This window comes from Crocodylus siamensis, chromosome 4 (genome assembly GCF_052110815.1).
Source record: "Crocodylus siamensis isolate JL-2025a chromosome 4, ASM5211081v1, whole genome shotgun sequence".
Classification (NCBI taxonomy): domain Eukaryota; kingdom Metazoa; phylum Chordata; order Crocodylia; family Crocodylidae; genus Crocodylus; species Crocodylus siamensis.
The window spans coordinates 94009097-94019054 of record NC_143398.1 but is presented as its reverse complement, the minus strand read 5'-3'; the positions used below and the strand labels follow the sequence as shown (position 1 = coordinate 94019054).

Sequence of the window (9958 nt, the reverse complement as noted above, 5' to 3'; positions counted from 1 at the left end):
TTTTGGGCATTATTTAGCAAATAGTTTGGCTATTTCTGAAACATCAAGGCTGACACAGCATGCCATTCCTCCTGTCGAGGCAAGGGTCTGGGTTACCCTTGGCGTACTGCACATTCATGGCCATTGATACAATTTCAGCAGGGTCCTGTGCAATACCTACTGCTGGGGGTGGGGAAGAGTGGATGCTGAACTATTGGCCAGTGGTCTCCATAGAAGAGGATGGTATCAGACTAAGCCAACCAGCTCTTTTATCCAATATGCTAACATGGGAGGAAGTGGTGGGTAAGTCACTGACAAAGATGGACCACAAGTCTATCTAGGAGGATGTCAATACTGCTAGGAGCCCAGTGTTGGGATCCAGAAGTAGCATAGGTGTTCAATCCCTGTCCCTACATATCCCCTCTCCCACGGAGCACCAAACACAACACAAGACAAGAAGCTATTATATCATGCTTTTAATACAAACTTAAAAAAATCTGGAACAATAGAAACTGTACAGATTTGATCAACCTTTTTTGTTTTGTTTTTAACTAAATCTCTAGACACGCCAATGTCCCATTCCAAAATATTGCACAACGTTCTGAATACAAAACTCTGATTGTATTCCTCCTTCGCTAAAGAAAAAAACAGCAGCCCCCTGATCCCCCTTCTCAGTAGGCCCCTCCTCATAAAGGAACAAAAAACAGAACAGAGGAACCCTCTCTGTCAAAGAATGGTCGAAATTCTCTCCTCTTTGCGTTCACTCCCTTTCTTTTCATGCAATCGCATAGTTGTTGTTTTGCTCTTCAGAAGGGGTTGGGAGGGGAAGGAGGGAGATGAGGGGGGAGAAAGGAATTTTCACTGCTTCTTTTTTAAAGTTTTTTTTCCTGAAAAAATATTTTTTTCTCTCCTCTTTTTAAGAAAAAATCTTGAAAAGAAAAATTACATTTTTTTACGTTAGAAATATACATATATTATATATACCTCTTACATTTTACAAATGTAGCAAATTATTCAATACAAACGGACATCAACAAAAAGAACACAAACCCATAAAAAATAAAAGTTAAAAAAAAAAATCTCTCTCTCTCTCTCTCTCTTCCTAAGAAACCAGGTAAATTAGTGCAGAGTTTAAAAAATAAAATTGAAGCCGAACGCCTAATCCAAGACTAGAAAAAGACCCAAACTGGTCATTTGTTCCGTTGCTGCCAGTGCTGGAGAAACGCTTCTGAAGCACATTTTTTTTCCTTTAAGTTACAAAGAGGTTGGTCCCTCCCCTTCTCTTCCTCATGTTTGCGCTATTTTTAAAGCAATTACAGTACATAAAGCAGGGCAAAGCAGCAAAGCTTCACGCACACAGCGGGTGGCTAGTGACGTTCCATCTCTCCCCTCCTTTCCTACACTAAGGCATGCAATCCCACCCAGGCAGTGGCTCATGGCAGCATTTTGCTGGGGTAGATGGTGGTAGTAGACGCAACAAAGGAGACTTTACTGAATCAGGAAGCCAGCAGGTCCCCTGTGACAGGGAGAAAGCATTTAGTCCAGTGCAACAGGTTGGCAGTCCACAATTTGCTCATAGGGGAGGAACCGAATGGCAGTGGAAATGTTGGTAGGAAAAGGATCAGCTAAACAGGTCCCAAGTGTCCTGTTCTTGCTTTACATCTTCAACCCTTGAGGTTTCATGTGTTGTGCTGGGACAGACTGCTTGGGGACAGCTGCCCTTGGCTCCTCCCTGCTTACCTGCCCACCCGCCAATGTGGGTCATCGCTAATTGTCAGCAAACAGCCTGCTTTGGAAGCTGGTTCTAGGATTTACAAGAGTACCCTTTCCAGTAATCCAACAGGGGGGTGGGGGATTAACATTTACAGACAAACTCCTGAAGGAGACCAGGGTGGTGTCCCACTTGGCAGGGGAGGCTCAAACACCAGTCAAGACTCATTCATCACATAAGGTCAAGAGAGCTGAGGCACTCAGCTTTGCTTGGAAGAGGGCTTTGGGAGGCACTGGGGAATGAAAGGGAGTTAAAAAACCCTTTTTGTGGCTTCTCTGATTATCAGCAAGAAGAGTAAACTGGATCTTTAAAATGAGCAACTCAAAAACCAGATCTCAGGAGCTCCAGAGATGGATTTAAAAACTAAAAGGTGGGAGGCAGCAGAACAAGTTTAAAAAAAGGAAAAAAAGGAAAAAAAAAAAAAAAAAAAAAAAAAGGAGGCAGCAGGGTTGGAGGGAGGTCCAAAGCCAGCAGTATGAGCAGCTTCAAATCTCTTCCCCTCTTTTTTCCTAGCCTCCATGCTGATCTCTGGGAAAGGTCTTCCCTCTTTATAAGTCCCCAACCCCATACAGCTCTTGTACTCCTGGAATCTGCCCTGGAATGCATAGCTGTGCTCCATCTGGGGAGATGGGTCTCCACACACCATGGGAGCAGGCTCTGGAATCCCAGATGCCAAAATGGACAACTGCTGGCCATTACTTTATTACCCCTCACTCTAGCACTTTATGTGTGGAGAGAAGTGCAGGGTAGCTAGCCCTAAGATTCTTAGCTATGTCCCTCACAATGAAGAAAAGGAGGCTTACTCTAAAAAAAACATGTCCTGGGGTAAGTGCCTTTAGTCACAGGAGTGCTACTCTGTGCTGCAGTGAACCAGCCTGTCTCTGTCCCACATCTCTGGAATGATCAGGTCACACTGAGCACTGTGCCAGATCACTTGCCCCCTCTTAACTTTTCCAAAGGAAGCGGGGGGAGGGAGGGGAATTGGTTAGGTTTTTTTAAAAACTGAAAGTGCAGGCTTTCAGGCTAGCAGACAAGGATGCTGCTTGGGCTACGTGGCTCCCACTGTTTCCAGGAAGTGGTGCTGCCTCCTCAATAAAGTTTTCCTCCCCACAAGATCCAGAACCAAATGTCAACTTGCAGCTATGAATAAGGATTCAGAACCCAAGATCTGTTTGGAGACCACTCCAACCTAACATCTGTGGATGCTGCTCTAATTGGTAAGAAAGAGCTTGTCACATGGGAGATGCGGCACATACAACCCTGTCTGCAGAAGCAGAAGTCCAATACACACAGACCAGTAGCTCTTTCCGTATGGCAGCAATGGGTGCAGCTAGCATAGTGTTTACATAACAGGGCTGTCTGAACTGATGCTGGCTCTGACCAAGCAGGAGAGACACCTCAAGCAGGACTCTTTGGGCCTGGGGAAGAGGGTATCAGAAGTGAAGTCTCTGGGCTTACAAAGTGCTGGGGGGGTTTTCTTCAGCTTTCACAAGAGACAAAGTGCAGGCAGGGAAGACAGCAGAACGCAGCTGCCTTGTAGTAATGCCCTGCCCTCCTCATTTGCTGAGATGGGAAAGGGAAAATAGCTGGGGGAATCTCTTTTCAAATGGCAATGGCACTGCTGATGCCAACCTGTTTTGAAGGGCTTTGCGCAATAATGGCATGGCAGTCTAAACCCTAGGGGCCGAAGGGAGACCGGGCTCACTGACCTAAGCTGTTCACAAGGATGCAGCTATAATCACGTAGACAAGCAAGCCCTAACTATGCACATTGGAGCAGCACACAATAAAACTGCACAAAAAAGAAACCTGCCCTCTCCTCACTTGCCCCCAACAAGGTGGCCTGCTGCCCAATGGACAAAAGAATGCCCAGGACAAAGCCATCTTTACATCGGGGTCCACAGAGGCTCTTGGTGAGAACATGGGTTACTTTATCCTCCTGTCTCTGGGCCAAAAACCCCCAAAACCTCACTGAAGTAAAAAGGGTAAGAAAACATGGGAATCAAGTTTAAAAAAAAAAAAAAAAAATAATAATAATAATAATAAAAAAAAAGAAAAAGAAAAAAAATCAGTGCTTCAGGAGCGCCACCCCACACAGCCCAACGACTCCAAGGTTCTCTCTCTTTCCAAGAAGCTGTATTTATAAGATTTCAAATATGGTTTGTATATTTCTATTTTTCCATGTTTCTTTTCTTTTTTCCTTTCACTTTTTTTTGTTTTGTTTTGTTTAATTCTTGTTTTCTCAAATACTCTCCTTCTTCATGTTCAGTTGGCCAGGACCACAGGCTGGAACGACTGGCTGGGATACTGCATGGCATTCAGGTTGTAGCTGAGTCCTTCCACGAAGGGCGACTTCTCCAGGAAGAGGCTGTTGGTGCTGCCACCAAAGACCTGAGGCATGTCAAAGCTGCTGCTGCCGCTGGTGCTGGCACTGAACTGGGATGCTTGGTTTTCACTGGAGATGCCATCAAAGAAAAGGCTGCTGGCTCCAGGGGACCCGCCGCTGTAAACGAACTCCTTGGCATTGGGGGAGAGCTGCGACTGAGATGCTTGACTCCCGCTGCTCCCGACGAAGTTCAGAGAATGCATAGAGAGGGAGAGGCCCTTGTGCTTCAGCAGGTTGTTGGTGGGTGACCTGGCCATCCTTTGCTGCTGTTGAGCTCCTGCTCCCCCTCCACCTCCCCCAGCTCCTCCGCCCTTCTTCATCTTGGTAGAGCCAAACTTTGTGGCAGCGAAGGTGGCAGTGGTGAAGATGATGGGTTGGGCAGAGCGGGGGATGAAGGTAGGGCTGGGCGACTGGCCAAAGGATGGAGAAGGAGAGTTGGACAGGGAGTTATCCTGGCTACCAATGGGAACAAACACCTGGGCATCTGGGTTGAAGCTGCTCTTGATTTCTTTGTCCAGCTCAGCTGCGCTGCAGCCCTCGCTGTCATCCAGATACAGGACCTTGACGGACCCCTTCTCACCAATCTGGTAAGAAACCTCAAAAGGGTCAATCCAGACGCTCAGTTCTTCAGGCACATTGGCCCGCACATCCTCCACGGCCAGTCCGCTCCTCTTGGCTGCCAGCTCCACCACTGGGTCAACTGTCTCCCCAATGTGGACACAGCGGTAGCCAGAACCCTTCAACGGCTTTTCTGGGTACCAGTGGCCCTCATATTTCTTTTTCAGCAGGCGCTCTAGTTCTTCACCAAACAGGTCTGCCCGCCTCCGCGGAAGCTTGTTGTACAGGTACGAGATGATGAAGTTCAGAGCAACTTTGATCTCCAGATGCATACTCCCTTCACAGCAAGCAAGTTAGGGCAGTGTATTAAAAGGTACAAATGACACACACACAGACAAGATTAGGATCCCAACAATCCTAGGAGAGAAGAGAAAGAAGGATGATTATCAGGAAGAGAACATGACAACTTGAATATTCTTGAGGTAAACAGCTTAGTGGGTTTTATTAAAGGATTAAATATGTACACAAACAACATATGAAGTGACCCTGTGTAGATTAAAAGTTGCACAAAGGCTGTCAGGCCTCATGCTACGTGGCACAAAGAAATTGCTCAACAGAATCAGGAAAAAAACTTGGCCCAACCAAATGGACAGAGAGTGTGTCTAGCTATACCGAATGGAGGCATGTGCACATGACACCTTCCACTCAAGTTAACAGTGACCAGCAGTGGACCCCAGATAGGAGGCAGCATGGACTAAATGCCTGCTCTGGTAGAGTGGCTTGTACACATTAAGTATACCTCAATATGCTTCTGATCTCATTTGTGTCTTTTCAGCTTCTATACCCCAACCCTCAGGGGAGGGAGGAGAATAAAAATAAAAAGTTTATTTTGGGCAGTCTAGTCTTTCCCTTAAGTGGAGATCCACCCCCAAGCTCTGCATGGCTATGGTAGCCTTCTTTCTGAGAGCAGCCATTTCACTCCTTTCAGTGGGGCTGAAGTAAAAGAGGATCTATATTCACAGTCTGCACTGAAGCAAGGATGATTGGGGGGGTGGGGGGATGCCATGGGGATGAGGCACCAACTGCTAGGCCAGGGTTACTATCTCTTTGAACTGGAAAGCATGCATTAAGCTCCAAGCCTCTGGTACAGGTTTGCCTGCCTCAAACATACTGAAGAACACAAAACTACCCATCAATTCAGTTTTTTGGAGTGTGGCGTACACACCATTGCATAATGCTGGATGCCTGACCTGTGTAGTCCACATCCCTTATGTCCCTGCAGAAAGAGAAAATCAGTACTAAAAGGATCGAAAGCCAAAACATAACTCACTCGGTGAAGCTGAAAGAATCCTTTTCCCCCTCCCTGACAAGGAGGTTTCTGAAAACAAAACCAAAAATCCCCACAAAGGCACAGTGTGAAACCACAACACTGTGATTCTCTATTTTAGACTGATTCACAAACAACAAGCTCCCCAAAGTGGGTCATTCTTTGACATGGAAGGGAGGGGAGAAGAAAAGAAGCCCAGAGCCACCTTAAAAACAAGCACATTTCCACCAACTTTTGCTCCAATCAACAGGGAAGCCACACAGCCAGTTTTTAATTGGCAGCTTAGCCAGAGGTAGATAAACCTACCGCTGCTATACTCAAACACATATGTATGTACCACATTCCTCTCAGTTTGCAAAACAGGTTTAAATGAAGCTCTCATGAGGAAGTCAACCCAAGCACTTAAGTCACCATCAGCTTCCCCCCCTTCTCATTTTTGTATGGAGAATGGAGTTAAAATGGAAGCCTTTTGCCGAAAGCCTGGGAAGACAGGAGTACTAGTGTAGATCATGAGGCAGAAAGGGAGACTGGCCAGGAGAACATACCTATCCAACTTCAGTAGGGACAAGGAAAAAATAAGCAAGTAACATTCACTGTAATACCTGGTGTCTTGTTTTAACTTTTTAAAGACTAAGCTATCATTAGAGAGATGAAAATAAAAATTCCACACTAAAATGTATGTATTATTTCAATTATGTAAGTTATGGCAGCTTATTTCCAGGATTACAATCATCACAGCTCCCAAACACCACAAATCGGCCAACTCAAGGTGTCACAGGTTAATTCCTTCAGGTCTAGCCTATTACACAAATGAACGTGGAAGTGAGTAGAGGCAGTGAGCAATTGCTTTTTCTGCCATGAGCACCTCCATGCTCTTGAGCTTTGATTCCAGGAGTTATTGAACTGTGAAGAGCTTTGTCAGGTCACTGGGAACTCATCCAAATTAACAGAAAACAGAAAAATGCTGAAGAAGTGCACGGGGTAAGTTTCTGAAAGCCCAGCTCAGACTCACCAAACTCCGGCATATGCAGGGCTCAGTACCTGGGATGGAAGGTTTCAATGACTTTCAGAGAGAAGGACAGCAAATGGATCCCTTTAAATGCATACAAGCATGAGCATGACAACTGCATGACACCAACTTGCTAATGCCAGTCAAAAACAAACAGGGAACACAGCCATTGACTGGAGTCAACTTGGAATCCCAGCAAATTCAATGTACAGCAGCAGCTTGGACAGGATTTCTCATCTCTAGCTCAGTCACAAGCTCTGACCTGGACTCAAATCACTATAGAGAGCAACTATTACTCGCTGGGATTAGGGTAATACTCAATTGGTAGAAAAATAAGTGCATTTTTAAAAGGAAAGCATAGAATAATATGAATCACCTGAAAAAGTGATATGTATCATGTACAGTTTAACAGGATAGGAAAATTAAAAGGTCTCCTCACTTCCACTGGAAAAAATGAAATAATAAAATAAAAATCTATGCTGTCTCTTGAAGGGAAAAAAAAAGGGCCAAGAACCAGAGTGACCCAAACGCACCACAGATCAGAGGTCCATTTTAGTTGGGCATCCCTTTGCCAACATGACCAGCGCTTCAAAGAAGATGTTAGTAAAAAAGCTTCTTAAAGGATAAGAGTTACTGTCATGTCTAAAGCAACACAAAGGCCTCATCAAAAATCCAGCAGCCTCTGTAGGAGGCATAGTAAAATGCAGTAACAATTTCAGCATGGAGCTTCTAAAGGGTTCTTAAAACAAAGGTTATTCTCCCAAGCTCATCCTCCCTCAACCCTTTAAAAACTGAAAAGATGCAGACTTGTGGCTTCAACCAAAAGAACAAAACCAAGCCACAACCATCAACAGGCACCAGTCTAGCTTCATAAATAGGTGTTAGCAGAGGCCTCCCAATAATAGGAAAGGGCTCTTCAAGAGAGCAAGCAAGAAGCACCTCTCACTCCTATAGTTGTTGATACAATAAGATATGAGACCTCTCACCCCCTAGGCTGCTGATACAAGAAGTCAGCTCCATGGGACTGACTGCAAATTTTAAAGTACAGGAGATTTGGACTTGAACCCCCTGAGGAGCTTTGCAGAAGTGCATTAAGAAAGCAAGCCACACAAAGGTCTTGGAACTGATTATTAAATAAAAAAAAAAAAATCCTCTTTTGGTTAAAAAAAAAGTAATCATAGAAAAATATGGAATAGGGGTTAAAATGAAACACCACTCTCTATATATCTATATATTAGTGCCATTTCATTTAGATCATGCAAAAATGTGGATTTCAGATTACTTCTTTTTAACCAAAAATTTGGGATTTTTTTTAAATTGGAGAAAACCAGAATCCCTGCTGATTACCAAGGAAGACAATGCCATCAAACATTTCACAGGTGGTAAAGACCCCATCTCAGAAAGACATCTCTCCCGTAATCCTACAGATTTTTCTCTGGGTGGAAAGCTATTTTTAGGGGTGTGGATTGTGGAGGAATATTCTCCCACAGACACGACATGTTGCAGGAATGCAGGGCCAGCCTCCTCTCAGTTTTTAGCAGCACACTGAGATTTTTAGAGAAAAAGCAGGCCCAGGGATCCTCCACGTTGGGGAAAATGAAAGCCTTTAGGCTTGTCCTTTCCTTCTGGCTATATGGGCAGCCTTGGGAGGGCAGAGCTCATGTGTGGACAAAGATATTTTTTTTAAAAAACAGACAAAAAGCACCAACCCCTCTGGTAGTGGGTTCACTGCCACTAGGCCAACTCTCTGGGCCCATACCCACAGGGCAACATTTCAAATGACTAAAACCAAAGAAAACAAAAAAACAAAAAAACAAAAATATCAGGATGATCGGGCTGCTGGCAGGCCACACCCTACCAGACCAGCTGAATGCAGCTTCTCCGCTTCATAGACTCAAGCCACCCTGAACAAATCCTGGGTTTGAGATATCACTTGTTTGGTTTCTGGCTAGAGAAAAAACAGCCTCCCCCCCGCCCCCCCAAGCAAGAACTGGAGAACAAGTCTCTTGGAGAGGGTTGGGGAAGGGCAGGCCAGGAGCTCAGGCTGCCGGATCAGATCTCGATGGGAAACCTGCAGGTTCAGCTTGACAAGCAGGTGCCGGCGGGGACTCCTCAGGCCCAAGGGCTCCTCCTCCCCCACCCCGGAGAGGCCGGTGCAGATCCCCACTACCTTCCTCGTCCCCGTGCGCGCGGCCCCGCAGCTCTGGGAGGCGCCACTCCCCCCCACCGCGTACCAGCCTTTGCTGAGGCCCAGCCACAGAACACCCAAGCCCCCGCGCGGAGCACCCTGGGATTCGCAGTCCAGCCCCCGCGCGCCGCAGCCGCAGGCGGGTGACCTACTTGGCGGGCGAACTCCACTTCCCGTCGTGCTCCGCGCGCGGCAAGGCCCGGCAGCCCCGCCCAGCCGGCCAGAGAAATTTTCCACTACACATGCGCACTGGCGGCCTTCCCCGCCCCCTCCCCGGGGCCGCTGGCACTGGCCGGAGGGGCCCGCCCCCCATCTCCGGCGGGGGAGCACCCCCCTTTGCGCACGGCCCCGCGGGCGCCCCTAGTCGGGCTCAGCTGTCCCTTCCCGGGGGGACGCTGAGGGGTCCCCGGCGACACGACGCGCGGGGGCCGGGCCCGGCTGCGGTGACTTTCACGCCCCCTTGAAGCCACCGGGGCCTGAGGGCGCCTCTCGGGGACCCCGGCGGAAGGATACCGCCTCCACCCGCCGCTTACTTCTCCGTGCGCTCCCGGCGGCGGCCGGCCCTTCCAGGCTGTCTCCCGGCGGTGGGCTGGCGGGGGCGGGCGGCAGGGAGGGCCGGCGGGAGGCTGCAGCGGCGAAGGGACGCTGGCGCGGACCCGGCGCTGCCGCTGCCCGGCCCGAAGTGAGCAAAGTCAATGAAAAGTTTCACCCTTAGCAACCCCGCGCAGGGATCTCGCCGGC

General features: G+C 47.6%; 1 protein-coding gene across 2 annotated transcripts; it reads right to left on the bottom strand.

The window, feature by feature from the left end:
* Positions 1-440: 440 nt before the first annotated feature.
* On the bottom strand, positions 441-9958 carry TOB2 (transducer of ERBB2, 2). Of its 2 annotated transcripts, none has more exons than XM_090042936.1 (2): positions 9751-9958; positions 441-5110 (listed from the first exon to the last, which is right to left on the bottom strand). In XM_090042936.1, exon 2 carries the CDS (start codon positions 5023-5025, stop codon positions 4015-4017), a length of 1011 nt encoding a protein of 336 aa, XP_089899062.1. In that variant the 5' UTR covers positions 5026-5110; positions 9751-9958; the 3' UTR covers positions 441-4014. The 2 variants fall into 2 exon arrangements, with proteins under 2 accessions (XP_089899062.1, XP_089899063.1); XM_090042937.1 differs by lacking the exon at positions 9751-9958 and adding an exon at positions 5919-8984.

Bases quoted from the DNA above. Each gene is read 5' to 3' on its own strand.
- TOB2 (XM_090042936.1), bottom strand. From the start codon at position 5,025: ATGCATCTGGAGATCAAAGTTGCTCTGAACTTCATCATCTCGTACCTG.